The 18,493-nt window shown below is 38.2% G+C and overlaps 2 protein-coding genes and 1 pseudogene across 2 annotated transcripts; 1 reads left to right on the forward strand and 2 right to left on the reverse strand.

Moving 5' to 3' along the window:
* Positions 1-19: 19 nt before the first annotated feature.
* On the reverse strand, positions 20-1,261 carry LOC147919827 (uncharacterized; annotated as a pseudogene).
* Positions 1,262-1,267: 6 nt separating this feature from the next.
* On the reverse strand, positions 1,268-2,727 carry LOC147919828 (uncharacterized). The gene is made up of 2 exons (XM_087504119.1): positions 1,335-2,727; positions 1,268-1,293 (listed from the first exon to the last, which is right to left on the reverse strand). Exons 1-2 carry the CDS (start codon positions 2,725-2,727, stop codon positions 1,268-1,270), a joined length of 1,419 nt encoding a protein of 472 aa, XP_087360245.1.
* Positions 2,728-4,373: 1,646 nt separating this feature from the next.
* Positions 4,374-8,358, forward strand: LOC104772899 (LRR receptor-like serine/threonine-protein kinase FLS2). Its single transcript, XM_010497455.2, has 2 exons — positions 4,374-7,699; positions 7,802-8,358. Exons 1-2 carry the CDS (start codon positions 4,549-4,551, stop codon positions 8,170-8,172), a joined length of 3,522 nt encoding a protein of 1,173 aa, XP_010495757.2. The 5' UTR covers positions 4,374-4,548; the 3' UTR covers positions 8,173-8,358.
* Positions 8,359-18,493: the final 10,135 nt, after the last annotated feature.

The raw sequence follows: 18,493 nt of genomic DNA on the forward strand, positions 1-18,493 counted from the left end.
GCATCAGTGACTCTAGGGTTCAAGTCGTGAAACCATTCATGGAAACTAGCAGGATTAGACGATTTAAAAAGCTTATGGAAGTATGCACTGGCTACTTCACCTTTTGCAGCTTCAGACCTTTGGTAATTCCCATTAATATCCTTCAGTTTTTCTAACCTTTTCCTTTGGCGATTGGCTTTAACCGAAGCATGGAAGAATCTCGAGTTTCTATTTCCACATCTCAGCCATTTTTGTCGACTTTTCTGTTTCCAGTACGCCTCTTCTTCTCTATAAGCTTTTGCAAGATCTCTTTTCAGATTTCTCACCCTGAACACCGGAGGCCACACTCCTGTTTGCATCTTTTCTAATTCTTGTTCGAGGATCTGGATTTTGTCCTGTGAGTTCAGAGAGTTTTGTCTCTTCCACCCGCTGAGGGATTTCCTACACTCCCGCATTCTCTCAGCTACTGAGACGTTCACACCCAGAAACTCTCTACCCCAGGCCGTAGCTATAGCTTCTTTTACTCCTTTTTTTCTCAGAAACCTTTTGTCAAACTTAAAGTGCCCTTTGTAGCTATGGTGTGAGTTCATTAGGTTTACATGAACCGGTCTGTGATCTGAGCCTCTGAACTCCAAAAAGGATTGGTTTGAGACAGGAAAAAGCTTGAACCAGTCACTGTTACCAAAAGCCCTATCCAACCTACATTGGACCCAATGATCTCCCCTTCTACCTGCCCAGGTGAACCTGTTTCCCTGACTGGGAAGTTCTGCCATATTGCAAGCTTTTATCATATCATTGAAGCTCTTGCACTCACTATCGCTTCTTCTTGGACCACCAATCTTTTCTCCATTGTGTAGGAGATCATTGAAATCACCAAGCATAACCCATCTATCTTTTCTTCCAATACCCAAGGAAATAATCTTATCCCACACTTGAGCTCTCATTTTTTTATCAGGGTCCCCATAGACACAGGAAAGACAGAAGTTGATAGCTCCAAACTGTACTTGAGCATCCATCAGATTCTTATCTACAAACTTCATATTTACTTCAACACTACTCTTCCAAAAAAGCGCTAAACCTCCACATTTACCAACCGGGTCGACACTATATACATGGTCATAACCAACCACACTTGTAAATCCACCAAAACGTTCCTTTTGTGCATTGTTTCCATTAAGAACAACATCTCCGGAAAATGTTTTTTACGCATCTCCTTGAGACGAGGAATTGTCAAATCATGGGACCGTCCCAATCCTTGACAATTCCAGCTGATTATGCTCATTGGACGTTAGGCAATCCCCCCTTTGGGATCACCTCTTGAGGGTTAAGCTTATACAATTTCACAGCGCTTGTACCCCCATCAACTGCTTTCCTTTTCTCTTGTGTTCCTTTTTGAAAACCCAATCTGAGATCCTTTTGATTAAACCCCTTCACTGGTGCTGAATTCTTTGGCTTCCTTTGACTCTTTGGAGGTCTTTTTCTGTTGTTGTTCTTGACTGGTTTCAAACCAATCCCGGTAGGTCCTGCTGCAAAGGAGCAAGAGCCCTCCGTTGGAGTGATCTGAAATGGTTGAGACAATGCCAAAAAATTACTAGAACCAGCACTATCCGAAAAACAGACGTTTTGAGAGTCTACCTGATCCTCCCTGCTTGCCCTTCCCGAAGACTCAGCATAGTAACCTTCTTTTCCGGGGGTCGAAGCTCTAGTCTCTTGAGCTGTTTCAATATCAAAGTTGAAAACCAACCCTTTTTCCTTGTTCAGATCTCTATGGAAGATTGGCAGCGGTTCTAATCTTAAGATCGACTTTTGAGCCAATGGATCCTTTTCCACTTCACGAACAGAAGACTTAACTCTGTCCTCCCTGATGAGTCTTTCCTCCTCCGTTGACACTCTTAGATACTGTCTCATCCCTTCTAACACTACCGGAGAAATACGGGGTCTTCCTGTTGCGGGATCAACTCCCACCTGGTTTTCGTTAAGCACCCCAAACAGAGGATCTGACTCTTTAAGGACTGGGTCCTTCTTTGAATTAACAAAAGGACGCCCCGCTAGTCTAGCATCTGCTATCTCTTGTCTTTTCTTCAGAAAGATAGGACAGGAATCTCTATCATGAGTCATCCTTTGGCATTCGAAACACCTTTTATGAACTCTTTCATATTCAAAGTTTATCGATGTAGTTCCACCCTTAGGAAGATTAACAACCTTCGATCTTCTCAAAGGCCTTGAGACATCAAAGATAACCTTTATTATGATGAAATCTTGTAGTTGAGGCTTATCCGTGTCAAAAGCTACTTCTGTTACCTGACCAATCAACTCACCCAGAGCAGTTAGAGCCTGCTCCGTGTAGAAATTAATTGGGATGTTCCAGAGCTGAATCCACATAGGTGTGAATTGTAAGTAGTTGTCTGGGGGGTCTTCTACCCATCTATCAACGACAATAGTCCAATCGTTGAACGTGTGAATCCCTTTTTCTAAGACTTCAGCCAAATCAAACTCCGACTTGAAGAAGAACTGAAACCGTTCCTTTGATAAGGCAACACCTCTAACTCTACCAACCTTTTGCCATTTACGAGGCATATGACGAATCAGTTGGTCCATTGGCTGACAGACTGGATTTAGCGAACGCCCAACCAGACTCAAGACGTTCCTTTCGCAGGACGAGAATTCAGGAAGATTCGGCATATCGAAAGGAAGGTCCTTTTCCTCCAGAGACATCGCCATCAAAGCTTTGTCCATCGCAGACGACATAGCTGAAAAGACCCGGAACCTGATCTAGATCTGAACCAAATTAACACCCAAACTCTTCAACTTAACCCAGAACCGCAATACTCTGCCTTTGTAACTGGTGGAACTTTTAAGAACTCTTACTTTGAGTGAAGGAAAAATTTCAGGAGCAAGAACACAGCTCAAACCCTAGAGACTGCTGGATAGAATATCTAGAAACCCGATAGAAACACACTAAACATGATAGAATCAGCTAAAGGAGAAAGGTTTACTCCGGTCAATTCTCTATTCTATCCCTAGGAGAAGGCTCTAGATCAGAAAGAGGGTCTTAAGTAAAAGTATCGCTTTTTCAAAGTTCATCTGATTTTTTCACTAAGTAAACATGATCTCAAAAAATGAAAATATTACTATTATTTAATGGGTCAACTTCAAGTTAGAACAGTGCATGTTTTTTTTTAAAAATGATTTTTCTTTTTTCTTTTTAATAATGGACAAATTAAAATATAAATGGGTCAAGATCAACTGATCAAGTAAACATGGATGTAGTCATGTAGTATATTAGTATCCATAAACAGGTTGTCCAAATCAACTAATATCATATATAGCCAGATTCCTCAATAGTCATTAGTCAATACTTTGTGGGAAAAAAAGTCATTAGTCAATACATAATCCTTAATTATTATTTTTAATTTTTAATATAAGTCCTTTCATTCTAAATTGCCTTTTCTTTTTTCCTACCCATTCTTCCAATGCTCCAAGTCCAATGTAAAGCCATAAATCATATATTAAGCATTTGGTAATTGTGATTATAGGATTAATATTTCAGCAGAATTCAAATTTGAAGATAAACAAACTTTTGACAGAAGAATTTGGTTCTCACTCTTTTTTTTTTGGTTTGCTTGGCCAAAAAGACAAATGATAATGTTTGGCAGATTGCATCTATGTTCATAAAAAAACACACACACACAACTTGTTATAAAAAAAAAAAAAAAAATCCCATATCAAGACAGCTAATGAGCTCTTGATTCCTCTAGTCAGAAGTTTGAAGACGTGTTAATGAAATATATATTTGGAAAGAGAAATGATGATACTTGTTTTGTTTATATTTAGTACTCCAATATACTATACATTTAGTACTCTATAGTCAAATACTATGTTGAGTACAATCATTTAAGTTTCAACGATTGCTACTCTTTGACCAAAAACAAAAAAAGGTATTTATTTTTTCATCTGCCAAACTCGATTTCCTTTTCAAACACACCAAAACTATGATTGGTTAACAAAGCAAATATAATGCGATTTTTCATATGTATTGTTCTCATTCTAGTGATATAACTTAATTTGAATGGAACATTATGGAGGCAGAATAAGGCCTTGTGAAAATTACTTAGTGTTATCTATACCGCTCATAACTAAAGTAATATTTTTTTTAACAGTATGCAATATTCAGATTTTAACAAAGAGATAGAGCTAAATAATACACTAGTAAGTAGTAGTAAGTAGTAACTATACATTCTGGTCCCATGATATGGAATGGATATATGCATTGTGAGATTAAGTGAATATGATATATAATACAAACATATATAAGCATGTGTATGAGTAATTGAGTATGAGTGGGAATACATTAATGCCTTTATATGCAACTTGGCCGAATTATCAAATTATGTGACTTCTGAAACTTATATTGCGTCTTTGGCCTTTTCACATCCGTGACATGACATGATACCTCCAATCCAATATCTTCTTGCCCGTATATACTTATATATAAACATTTGACCTCGTGTATTCAGATAATAAAATTCTCTCATATCATTTTCTCTTCAATTTCAACTCATCTAAACCATGAAGTCACTTTCAGAGACCATTTTGATCATCTTCTTCTTTTTCTTCTTCTTCTTTGGCTTTGCACTTGCGAAACAGAGCTTCCAATCAGAGATTGATGCTTTAAGGTCCTTCAAGAATGACATTTCCAGCGACCCTTTAGGAGTATTGTCGGATTGGACCACCACCGGTTCGGTACGACACTGCAACTGGACCGGAATCACCTGCGATAGTACCGGTCACGTTGTCTCGGTTTCCTTGCTGGAGAAGCGACTTGGAGGTGTTCTGTCTCCAGACATAGCAAATCTCACCTATCTCCAGGTTCTTGATCTCACTTCAAATAATTTTACCGGCGAGATACCTGCTAAAATAGGAAAGTTAACCGAGCTTAACCAGCTTATTCTTTACTTCAACTATTTCTCTGGTTTGATTCCTTCTGAGATTTGGGAGCTTAAGAATATTGTGTATCTTGATCTTAGAAACAATTTGTTGTCCGGTGATGTTCCTGAAGCAATCTGCAAAACCAGTTCTTTGGTATTGATAGGTTTTGATAACAACAACTTAACCGGGAAAATACCAGAATGCTTAGGAGATTTGGTTCATCTCCAAATGTTTGTAGCAGCTGGTAACCGGTTAAGTGGTTCTATTCCGGTCTCAATTGGTACTCTGGCTAATCTTACCGATTTAGACCTGAGTGGCAACCAGCTAACCGGAAAAATACCAAGAGATTTTGGAAACCTCTCGAATTTACAGGCTCTCGTTTTAACTGAAAACTTGTTGGTAGGAGAAATACCGGCTGAGATCGGAAACTGCTCGAGCTTGGTCCAACTTGAGCTGTATGATAACCAGTTAACTGGGAAGATACCAGCTGAATTAGGGAATTTGGTTCAGCTGCAAGCACTCCGGATATACAAGAACAAACTAACTTCTTCAATTCCATCCTCATTGTTTCGGTTAACTCAGTTAACCCGATTAGGTTTATCAGAAAACCAGTTGGTTGGACCGATACCGGAAGAAATCGGTTTTCTCAAGTCACTTGAAGTCCTAACGCTTCATTCCAACAACTTTACAGGGGAGTTTCCACAGTCCATCACAAACTTGAGGAACTTGACAGTGATAACGATGGGGTTCAACTCTATTTCCGGTGAGCTCCCGGCGGATCTAGGGCTTCTTACAAACCTTAGGAACCTTTCAGCGCACGACAATCTTCTCACCGGACCAATACCTTCTAGCATAAGTAACTGCACCAATCTTAAACTCCTGGACCTGTCTCACAACATGCTGACTGGCGAGATCCCGCGGGGTTTCGGACGGATGAATCTTACGACAGTTTCTATCGGGCGGAATCGTTTTACCGGTAAGATTCCAGATGATATCTTCAACTGTTCCAACGTTGAAATTCTTAGTGTGGCAGACAACAACTTAACGGGAACTCTCAAGCCGTTGGTTGGGAAGCTTCAGAAACTCAAGATTTTGCAAGTTTCATATAACTCTCTCACTGGACCGATCCCTCAAGAGATAGGGAATCTGAAAGAGTTAAATATCTTGTACCTTCACGCTAATGGATTTACAGGGAGGATTCCAAGAGAGATGTCGAATCTCACTCTCCTCCAGGGGCTAAGGCTGCATACAAATGATCTTGAAGGTCCAATTCCTGAAGAAATGTTTGATATGAAGCAACTCTCAGTTCTTGATCTATCCATGAACAAATTCTCCGGTTCAATTCCTGTCTTGTTCTCGAAGCTCGACTCGCTTACCTACTTAGATCTTCATGGAAACAAGTTCAACGGATCTATCCCTGCAAGTCTTAAGTCGCTTTCGCTTCTAAACACATTCGATATCTCTGACAATCTGCTCACCGGAACCATCCCTGGGGAGCTGTTAGCTTCGATGAAAAACATGCAGCTTTACCTCAACTTCTCAAACAACTTCTTGACTGGAACCATCCCAAACGAGCTTGGGAAGCTTGAAATGGTTCAAGAAATAGACTTTTCCAACAATCTGTTTTCCGGGTCTATTCCAAGATCTTTACATGCCTGCAAAAACGTCTTCTCACTGGATTTTTCACGGAACAATCTCTCAGGTCAGATCCCAGATGAAGTCTTCCAACAAGGAGGTATGGATATGATCATAAGCTTGAACCTTTCAAGGAACAGTTTATCTGGAGAAATCCCTCAGAGCTTCGGGAACATGACGCATTTGGTCTCCTTGGATCTCTCTAGTAACAATCTCACAGGTGAAATTCCAGAGAGTCTTGCAAATCTTTCCACTTTGAAACATCTCAAACTAGCTTCAAACCACCTCAAAGGCCATGTTCCTGAATCCGGTGTGTTCAAAAACATCAACGCGTCTGATTTGATGGGAAACACAGATCTCTGTGGCAGCAAGACACCTCTCAAGACATGTATGATCAAGAAGAAGAAGTCGAGCCATTTTGCAAAGAGAACTGCAATCATCGTGATTGTTCTTGGATCAGCCGCGGCTCTTCTTCTTGTCCTGCTTCTTGTTCTGTTTCTCACCTGTCGCAAGAAAAAGGAAAAAAAGATTGAAAACTCATCAGAGTCTTCATTACCTGATTTGGATTCAGCTCTGAAGCTAAAGAGATTCGATCCGAAAGAGTTGGAACAAGCAACAGATTCATTCAACAGTGCCAACATCATTGGTTCGAGCAGCTTAAGTACAGTGTACAAAGGTCAGCTAGAAGATGGAACTGTGATTGCAGTAAAAGTATTGAATCTGAAGCAATTCTCTGCAGAGTCAGATAAATGGTTCTACACAGAAGCTAAAACACTGAGCCAACTAAAGCATCGGAACCTGGTGAAAATCTTAGGGTTTGCTTGGGAAAGCGGAAAAATTAAAGCTTTAGTGCTTCCCTTTATGGAGAACGGAAGCTTGGAGAACACGATTCACGGCTCTGATGCACCAATTGGGTCTTTATCCGATAGGATCGATCTCTGTGTTCATATCGCGAGCGGAATTGATTATCTTCATTCTGGATATGGTTTTCCAATCGTTCATTGTGATCTAAAACCAGCGAATGTACTCCTCGACAGTGATCTTGTTGCTCACGTAAGCGATTTTGGAACTGCTCGGATTCTAGGGCTACGCGAAGATGGAAGCACCACAGCTTCAACCTCTGCTTTCCAAGGCACAATTGGATACTTAGCTCCAGGTCAAATACTCAAAAAAAAACCCTAATTTTCACATCTAATTTCACTCTCAATTTTCAAAACCCTAACTTAGCAATCGAAATATAATCATTTTTAATGAACAGAGTTTGCTTATATGAGGAAAGTGACAACAAAAGTGGATGTATTCAGCTTCGGAATCATTATGATGGAGCTAATGACGAAACAGAGACCAACTTCGTTGAATGATAAAGAATCACAAGGCATGACTTTGCGTCAATTGGTGGAGAAAGCGATTGAAGATGGAACAGAAGGGATAATTAGGGTTCTTGATTCTGAACTCGGGGACGCTATTGTTACTCGGAAACAGGAAGAGGCTATCGAAGACTTGTTGAAACTTTGTTTGTTCTGTACAAGCTCTAGACCTGAAGATCGACCTGATATGAACGAGATTCTTACACATCTGATGAAGCTTAGAGGCAAAGCGAATTCATTTCAAGAAGATCGACAAGTTTAGTAGAAAAGCTTTCTTCTTTGATGTCAAACTCTGTTTCTAAAGTTGAATAAACGGTTCTGATTTTGTTTTTTTTTTTTTTTAAATTATTATTGGAGATGGACAAAAATGTTCTGAATCGGTGGTAGAAAGAATGTATAAGGTTATGCATTAAGCTACACACGCAGTCTTATTTCAGGCTGATGTCAATCTCTGGTTGCTATCATCTGCCACTTGAGCTGAAACATATATTGACTTTTGGTAATGGTCGTGTAGGTTAAAGCAAGCAGCCTGACCATAGTCAACAAGTGCATTAAAGCTGTTAGAATATTTCAATTTTATGATCAAAAGAAAGAAGAGAGACTTTGGACGAGAGAGAGAAGAGAGTATAAAATCTGAAACTATTTATTTTATTTACTCTGACGTTGTACAGCGAAGTCCTGTTATGCAACAAAAGAAGAAGATGAGTTAGACTCATGTGAAAGGCACGTGAAGAAAGACAAAGAAATAGAAAAAGGAAGTTGTTACTTTCTTTTCCTTTTTTCTTTCTAATAAGTTTTTAAGAAATATGTTCCTTTTTTTTTTTTTTATTAACACATACCTTTCCATTCCATATTAAAGGTGAAATACAACCAGTGCCTCCTATAATGAGTAACACCTACAAAACAAAGATACATACTATAGGAAAATTTGAAACCAAGTGACCAAGAGAGTGTTGCCCGGGAGAACATTCCTTTGCTTGAGTGTTAAGGTACCGAGATGTGACCTGAGTAAGCTTTGAATTTCTGAGATAATATTCGAGGCTGGTCTACCAGTGGAGGTGTGTAGCCGCGAGTTACGTTCCTTCCATATCATATAGACTGAGGCTTGATGCGCAAGACGGATAATCCAGGCAGTATTCTTGTCCCTACACAGATTCTTTAACCATTTGACCCCATCATCAAAGTTAGTTGGAGGCGATACCTGAGCTTTGGTAGTGAAAGCAGACCACACTTCAGCCGCAAACGAGCAGTCAAAGAAGAGGTGTTGGCGGGATTCAGCATGAGTATTGCATAAGAGACAATTTGGAGGAACATTTAAACCCCAAGAAATCAAATGGTCACGGGTGAGAAGCCTATGTCGAGAGTAAAGCCAAGCAATGAAAGCATGCTTGGGGATCCTACCCTTGAACCAACCCGCCTCAAACCATTCCACTTTGTTTCCTTGAGGATGGAGGTGAGCCCATGTTGCAGCTGTTGAGAACTTGTTTGAAGCTGCCGCTTCTCCAATTTTCCAGAGATAAGAGTCCTCATGTGCATCGTCCTGTAGGTTGACAACAGAAGCAAGAGGGAGGCAAGCCTTAAGTAATTGAACAACTGGATTCCGAGTTCGAGTATGAGCAATCCACCATTTTCCATCTCTTATAGCACTGGCAACCACCGAGTCGAGTGGCAAACCCGATACTCTCGGTCCAGCATCACCTGTGATGTTTAAAAAAAGACCCAATGATGTCCAGTTGTCGGTCCAGAACTTACAAGTAGTTCCAGAACTCACTTCACATACAATATAAGGCCTAGCAAGAGCCCTTAGTTTACAAATCCCTCTCCAAATCCAACTGCCCGAAGCTGAAGCATCTAGATCCCAGAAGCACTGCCTTCCAATAAGATTCCTCTGAACCCAAGATACCCATAGAGACCCTCCAGCAACAAATAATAGCCAAATAAGCTTCAGAACAAGGACTTTATTCCAATGGACCATTCTTTTTAAACCCAAGCCTCCATTCTCCTTAGGTGTGCAAACTGAATCCCAACTTACCTTCGCACCCCTTGCAGAATTTGTGGAGCCCTTCCAAAGAAAAGTACTACACAAACTCTCAATCTCCTCCAGACAACTATTTGGCAGGATGAAAATGGATGCCCAAAAAGTAATGGTCGAGTATATGACGGACTGGATCAACTGAAGTCGACCGGCAAAAGAGAGGCGTCTGACAGTCCATGAACTGAACTTCGCTTGGATCTTATCCAAGAGGGGCTGAAAATCCTGCTTACGCATCTTCTTAGTGGACAGAGGCACTCCCAAGTATTTGACTGGAAAGGACCCCGGAACTAGTCCTGCAGTTCTTGCAATTATCTCATTTGCCACAATATTGCCTCCATCAAGAAACAATGCTGTCTTCTCTCTGTTAATCCCCAACCCCGACTCTAGTTTAAACTCCTCCAGAATTGTCAAAATACCATCTAATGAGGCTTGCTGTCCATCAAAGAAGATGAAAATGTCATCCGCAAAACTTAAATGAGTAACCAAAGGATTCGAGCAAAGAGGATGTAAACCAAATATACTATTGGTGGCCCCTCTATCCAGCTTCTTCGACAAAACATCCATGGCCAGAACAAAGAGTAGGGATGAGATAGGGTCGCCCTGCCTAATGCCTTTCTTGCCCGGAAAAAACCCAATAAGTTCTCCATTAAAGGCTATGCTAAATGAAGTAATGGTGAAGCATTCCTTTATCCATCCAATAAACTGATCTGGTAGATCTATAGCATGGAGAACATTGAGAAGGAACTGCCAATTCAAGTTGTCATATGTTTTCGCAAGGTCCACCTGAAGGCACCCTCTGGTGATAGGGCCCGAGGAATGAAAGTTATTGACTAACTCCGAGGCTAACAATACATTCTCGCACAGTTGTCTGCCTTGAACAAAACTAACTTGATTACCTTGGACTGCATCAGAGATGAATAACTTCAACTTCTGCTTGAGAAGACGAGCTATGATCTTGTATATCGTCGAACAACATGAGATTGGTCAAAATTGGGAAATGGTATCTGCTCCTGGAGTCTTAGGTATAAGAGTGATGGGTGTGGCATTGTAACTTCGAGGCAAATGTCCCGAGATAAAGAATTCCTGGACTGCACAAACGACATCTTGACCCACTATATCCCACGCTTCTCTCAGAAACTCCACGGGGAAGCCATCAGGCCCTGGGGCCTTGGATTTTGGCATGGTGACAATTGCACGACGTATCTCTTCTTCTGATGGAATTTGAGTAAGCTGAACTGCCAAAACTGGATCGCATCTAAAAGAGACAAGTTCTTTGACATCCTGAACTGACATGGGCGTCACCCCTTGAGTCTCAGTGCCTAGCAGATTCTGATAGTACGCCAGAAGAGAGTCCTTTATCTGTCCCACATTGTAAATCCTTTCCTCATCAACCCCTCTTAAGTACTTTATACTATTAATACTCTGATGAGCCAGCACATATCTGAAGAAGAAAGCTGTATTAGAATCACCCTCTGCCAACCATCTTACTCGAGATTTCTGTCTGTAAAAGGATTTGAGAGCATCAGCAAAAAACCTCCATTTTTTTCTAGCCACAAACTCCTCTCGAAACAACGAGTCTGAAGGTGCACTCAAAAGAGAAGCTTGGATCACCTCTAAATGAATTAACGCCTCTTTGGTTCTTTGTTGGAGGTTACCAAACCCTTCCCTGTTGAGTTGCTTACAAGCTGACTTAACCCTCTTAAGTCTTTGAGCTACTGAAAACAGCTTAGAGCCCACGAGAATTTCAGATCTCCAAGCTGCTTCAATTACTTCCTTATATCGAGGATGCGTAGACAAGAAAGAAAAGTACTTGAAAGACTTTTTGTTTCTTTCAATGAGGGAAGAGGTGCAGACTAGGATCGGAGAATGGTCTGAATCCCCAAGGGGATCAAAAACTGCAAGAGAGTCCGGGAAGGTTTCACTCCATTTTTTGTTTACCAACACCCTATCAATCTTTCTCAAGACCGGATCATCTGATTGCCTGTTTGTCCAAGTGAAAAAAGCACCGCGACTTGCCATATCTGATACTCATTATCAGTCGTGCAGGACAAGAAGTCTGACATACCAGATAATGGCAGAGTATGAGGAAGAATGGAGAAGTGTTCCTCTGCTAAGATGATTTGATTGAAATCTCCCAAAATCATCAAGGGGGAGTCCCGAGCCGGAGAATTCTGAGCAATACAAGAAATTTCCTCCCACAGGGATCTTCTTTGGGCTTGAGTGTTGTATCCATAAACAAAAGCCACTGCGAAGCTCTCCCTTGTGGCTGGAATGAATACTCCACAAAGCATAATTTGAGCTGACTTATAAAGACATATGACAGAGACGGCTGGATCCCAAACAACCCATATCCGACCATTCTCTACAAACTGATAATTGAACTCGGCCCTCCAACCCGGAAAAGAGGCCTGTAAAATCTGAGTCGCATTCTCCTCTGAGACATGCGTCTCCAAAACACTGCCTATTATAGGCTTATTATTACCAATCCAACTTCTTAGAAACCTCTGTCTAGAGAAGCTGTTTAAACCCCAAATGTTCCAACAAAAAACCTTCGTCATCAAAAACCCAAAAGTGAAGGTAAAGCAAAGCTCTAGGGGGAGAATTAACAGCCTTTAACCGAGGAACTACCTCGGTTAGGCTGAGAACTTACATCAGAGGCTGAGATTTTATACTTCTCCGGACACGGCTTCATATCTTGACGCTGGTCCTTCTCTCTTTGAATACCAAACAACTTCTTCGATTCCATCTTAGCAAGCTTCCTCGCACTCATAACACCCAGGAAGGACGGTTTGACCGATGAGGAAGAATTAGCCCTTCCATACCCGGTAGCATGATTAGACGCTTTTTTTCCTTGAGCCTTTGATCCCACAACTATCCACGGATTCTCCTCCTTGCTGCTATCCGTAATAGTGATAGGGGGTTAGATAATTCCTGTAATGCTTTAAATGCAATACATCCCTTCACTAACTCCTGCGTGTGAACCGACATGTTCTCATCTCTGGGGTGACTAACAACCTTTTCCTATGGAGGAAGACTACGGCTCCTCACTTTCTTCCTTCTAGCAGGACCATCCTTTTGCACTAAACCATTCGTGACCAAGACCTTGTCATTCAAGGCAGGGGCAACTGTCTCTATAATAGAGATATCGGCAGGAGTTTTCTTTACTTCTTCAATGGAACTAGAGGCTCTCGCGGCATAACTCAAAGGAGTTTGAGAAGTCGCTGTGGCTACACAACCCGCCACAAATGCGCCTATGCTATCCGCTCCATCCTTCTTCTTCATTAACAGTTTAGGACAGCGATTAAGCAAGTGTCCAAACCTCCCACAATTGCAGCACTTCGGAGGCAGCCTGGGATAAGAGACTGTCACCTTGACTGAGTTCCTTAGTTCATCTCTCACAATAATTGTGGTCGGAGGCGACTTCTCTAAAGAAGTTTCAATTTTCACCTTGGTTTTGCCCATATAGTATGGGTCGAGCTTAGACTTCCCCGTATGTGGAGGCTCACCAATCGCACTAGCGATAACACTTATCCCAGAGAATGAATACAGCTGTGGAGGAACATTATGTAGAACCGCCCAAGTCGGCACTGTTTTAAGATCCTGCACCTCCAAACTCGCATCAGTCGACCAAGGAATCACATTAAAAGCACAATTACCCGCCTGCCAATATCCCACCTATAGAACCCAATCCCGGGTCTTAACATAGGGAATAAAAATGAGACAAGAAGTATCTGAAATTTGTCGAATGACTATGTTTCCATACTTCCCCCAAACCGGATTGAGATCTTAGAAAATCTTTGAGGAGGGTGGGATTAATCCATGAAATTGAGATACAATGTGCCCTTTCCACTGATCAGCTGATTGTAGTAACACCGAGGCAGGAGCTTGGACTACCGGGACACCATCTTCTATGACCACTCGGTGAGTCGACTTTGGTTAAATTCCTTAGAGAGGCTTTGAACCATTCTGCGTACGAAGGCGCATCAGCAAAAGGAACTGGACGAGGAATCGAGGAAGGTATCGTATCCGATTGAGAGTTTGGAGAGTCAGCGGGTGAAAGGGGATAGGGATTTGGACTCGTCTTGAACGGGAGGAACAGGGGGATCCGGTGGATCTGACATCGGGAATGAGGAGGAGCACTTGGGAAAGAAAGGAATAAGAGGGAGAAAGGGGAATATTTCTCGGCGACCGGCGTGAGGCCGATATCCGGAGGAAGAAAAGGCCGGAAAGGCTAAATCGCACTAAACGCTCTCTGGCCCGCTTTCCTAGGCCGGAAATATGTTAAGTATTCATCGTAGCCCTTAGGTAAGTTTTATTGTAAGTTATGTAAGTTTTATTATAAGTTATGTAAGTTTTATTGTATTGAATTTTTTTTTTTTTACCTTTGTAGCCTAGATAAATTGCATTAGTTTCCAAACTCATCGGAACACTTAAAATTAGTTAGGGATATTACAAAATTCCTTATATGTTTACTCTTTTTTCTACTCTCGATGTCACTTTTTCACATCACATCTATATTAACATTTTTAAGTACATCTTGTGTTATGTTCTTTTAGTTTTGCTTATTTAAATTTTTATTTACAATATTAACCCTTCAAAAAATTTCCAAAAATAACATTGCATAGAAACTCAATTACTAAAACTTCTTAAATTGATCAACATTTGTTACGTTTATTGCCATAAAATCTTACCAACATCTATACATTTCGTGTTTTCCAAAAACAACTCTAACCATTAAAGTAACCCATAAAATCTCCAAAACTATATTTAGAGATGCTATAATCTCTCAAATTTAAATGATACAACCGACTTTCAAAGTATTTATCTGTATCATATATTCATATAACTATTTAAAGCGAACCAATACAAAATAACAGTTATTTTAAGAGCTCACCGATCAAATGTTTAAACGGGTTAGAATTAAAATTAGTCCGACCTATGATTAGTTAAATAGAAATATTAATATCATTTGATACTTCTAATTGTTTAGTTTCACTCAATAAACAACAATAATTTTTTTTACTAAATTATATATATTTTACGTGTTAAATCTAGGACGACCAAAAATTTAATCACATAACTTTAATACTCAATAAAAACCTTTAAAAAATATAACATTGTTATATATATATATAACACCAAAATACCTAATAATATAACTGAAATACTAAATTATATATTATAAAATTTAATATAACTATATATATATATATGTAATTATAATAAACGTCTTAAATATAAATATATTAATCTATAAGTAAATATAGATAGAAATTTTACATTTAAGATTTTTGTAAACTCTATATAATAAACTTCGAGATGTGTATTAATCCATTAATAATTGTTTTGTTTTGATTGATTTGTTTTTGAAAAAGGAATAAATTATGTGTTAGGTTTGTTATACGACTAATTTAGTAAAAGCCCATAAAGCCCTTTAACCTAATGTGTGTTGTCGTCCTCTCCTCTCTCCTCTCGTAAACAAACACTGCCGGATCGCAAAATCCTTAGATTAGATTTCCTGAATTTGGATAAGAATGGAGTTGTTGTCGTCGATCAACGGGAACAGGAAGAGGAGGATGATAACAATGACTAACACAATGCCGGCGGCGAAGAAGAAGAACACAAAGTATCCCTATTTATTAAATGAGGGGACACTGTTGTGTTAAGAGTTAGGAGTTTTTAGTTGATTTCTAGATAAAATGCTATGTTTTACTTATTGTTAGATTACACTCAGAACTGCATATGTAAAACGTTATTTTTCTTTTGAATATAATTTAACATTTTATTAAGAAAAATAAAATAAAAATAAAAAATAAGAGTTAAGACCAAGTGTAAAAAAAAAACGCAAAAATGGATCACAAAGATCATTCTTGAGTAGATAATGATGACTTTGAAATCTAGCAAATTAGCTATGTGTCTTGACTCTTGAAAACTTCTTGATGTTGCACTGTGGGATTTTCTTAACAAGAAAACTTGGTATTTTTATTAATCAAAAAGTGTCTGTTACAAGCTGAGAAAGGAGCTTTATAAAATAGCTCTGCAGCTTAGGGCTTCTCATTGGCAGAAATTACAAAGAATAAAAGCATAATCAAATTAAAAGACTAAATGGAAAATCTTGCAAAATCAGAGAAAGAAACTCGTTAGTGAATTCAAATTCAAATACTCACCTTCTATCGACATGTTTGTAAGCTCCCTTGACTTAGGGTACACGATCTTGGTTTGAGTTCGACTTGATGTCCGCATCAGGAAGCAATCTTGCCAAAAAGTTTTTGAAGGGATTCATCCTCTAGAGCTGATTCTGGATGAATTGTTATTTTTTTATATACTGATTAGGATTAGTGTACCACTTCTCTTAACTCATTTGATATCATACTAAAATATTTTGTGTATTTTAGTAAACTAACCCGTAAAAAAACTAATTATATAATCATATTTATGTAAATTTTCACATGTCCCATAACATGAGTCACAAAATTTTACATATTAACTAGATTTGGACCCGTGCTAGAGCACGGATTGAAATTCCTTTTATCTGTATTATAATTTCAAAATAAATTATAATTTATAAGACGGTTTAGCATTATAAACTAAGAAACGATTGTAATTATTTGTTTTTGTATGAATATGAGAGATGTATTTTGGTGAATGGAGATTTGAATGATTTATATCAATGTTTTTAACCAGGACCGGACCGACCGGTCTGTTCGATCCAACCACAACCCGATAGGTATTCCGGTCCGAGTAACCTCTAAAAACCTAACAAATAAAACCCGTAAAAAACCAGAAAACCCGCTAAAAACCCGTGAACTGGTGGTTGAACTGGCGGGTCGGACCGGGTTGTCGGTCTCAAATTAAAATATTTTATTTTGGTCACTCTTTAAACTCAGACTAAATTAAAAATAAATGTTGTTATTTATAAAAGAATTAGTTAGTTATTTTATCTAATCATTTAAAAGTTTAATTTTAGTTGTTTAGTACTTAACTATGTATGTTTTGTTCATATATTTATAGAAAAGTAGATGTTATATTCATAAAATGTAATCAAACTAATAAACTAATTGACATTTAATTCAATCGGTCCGACTTGTTGATCCAGTGACCCGAAAGACTTTCGGTTTACTTTTCGGTCCGGTTTTAAAGATATTGATTTATATTAAAAGCTTGGAAGGGTGTTAGTCAGATTTTATTTTGAAATCCATAATAAAACCTCGAAAATCACGATTAAGTGTGATTAATTGCCAATAATTTTTTTCTTTTTACGCCTAACAGTATATTTTAATGCCTAACACTATATATGGTGTAACAATATATGAAATAATTAAGATTTTTTTTTTGAAAATTGTATAAATCATTGGAATATTATCTTTAAATAAGATTTTTTGAGATATTCTTAAGTGTATTCGTAATTTCATATAGCCCACGGATTTATCTATAACTTTTTTTTGTAACCAACCTATATTTAATATATTATCTATTTTGTAACCAACTTATAAAAATTATATATTCTACAAAAAAAATTGTGTACTTCCGTTTTATTATACAAAAAAAAAGTTGTGTACTTTTTTTTTATGATTGAGAGTATAATTTTATTCCCTTTAATAACTTGGTTAACTCTGTGTTCTATCAATAAAATCTCAGGAAAATAAATTAGTAATATTGTAATTCTAGATCTTTGGAAACAACGTGATCTTCCGAAAATAAAGTTTGGAAAATCTATGAACTATCAATTTGGAATATCCCGTTTAAGATTTTCGATTACAATTAAGGTTTTATTTGTTACCATAAATATATGAACTATCAAATTGTAACCAATTTATATATGAATTAATTTATAACATATGTATAACCTATTTATAACCATTTATAACTATTTATTAAAATTATAAAGTCTACCAAAACAATGTTGTGTACTTCCCTTTTATTAAAAAGGGGATAGCAAGTTAAAAGTATCAAAAATATTTAAATTATGGATACTTGTAATTTCTTTTAAAATTGTTTTAAATATGTTTTTTATGGATATTATATAACTTCAAGCTTTGATATATACTCAAATAGCAAAAGTTTAATTATGTAAATCTTATATAAAAAACTTCTATTACCAGATGTACTTCTGATTTAATAACAGAGGATTTTTATCCAACGAGACTCTATACTCAATATTTTACCATACTTAATCTCAATCACTAATCTACAACTGTAATGCTAATGAAAATATTTTACTATTAACTTTAAAAGTAACGAACACTGGTTGATGACCTTTGTCGTGTACTTGGTATTTCTATTAACTTGGTATTTTTATTAATCAAAAAGTGTCTGTTACTAGCTGAGATAGGAGCTTTATAAAATAGCTCTGCAGCTTAGGGCTTCTCACTGGCAGAAATTACAAAGAATGAAAGCATAATCAAATTAAAAGATTAAATAGAAATTCCTGCAAAACCAGAAAAAGAACTCGTTAGTGAATTCAAATTCAAATACTCACCTTTCTGTCGACATGTTTGTAAGCTCCCTTGACTTAGGGTACACGATTTTGGTTTGAGTTCGGCTTGAT

The sequence above is a fragment of the Camelina sativa genome, chromosome 20, assembly GCF_030686135.1.
Source record: "Camelina sativa cultivar CO46 ecotype springtype chromosome 20, ASM3068613v1".
NCBI classification, from domain to species: Eukaryota; Viridiplantae; Streptophyta; class Magnoliopsida; order Brassicales; family Brassicaceae; genus Camelina; species Camelina sativa.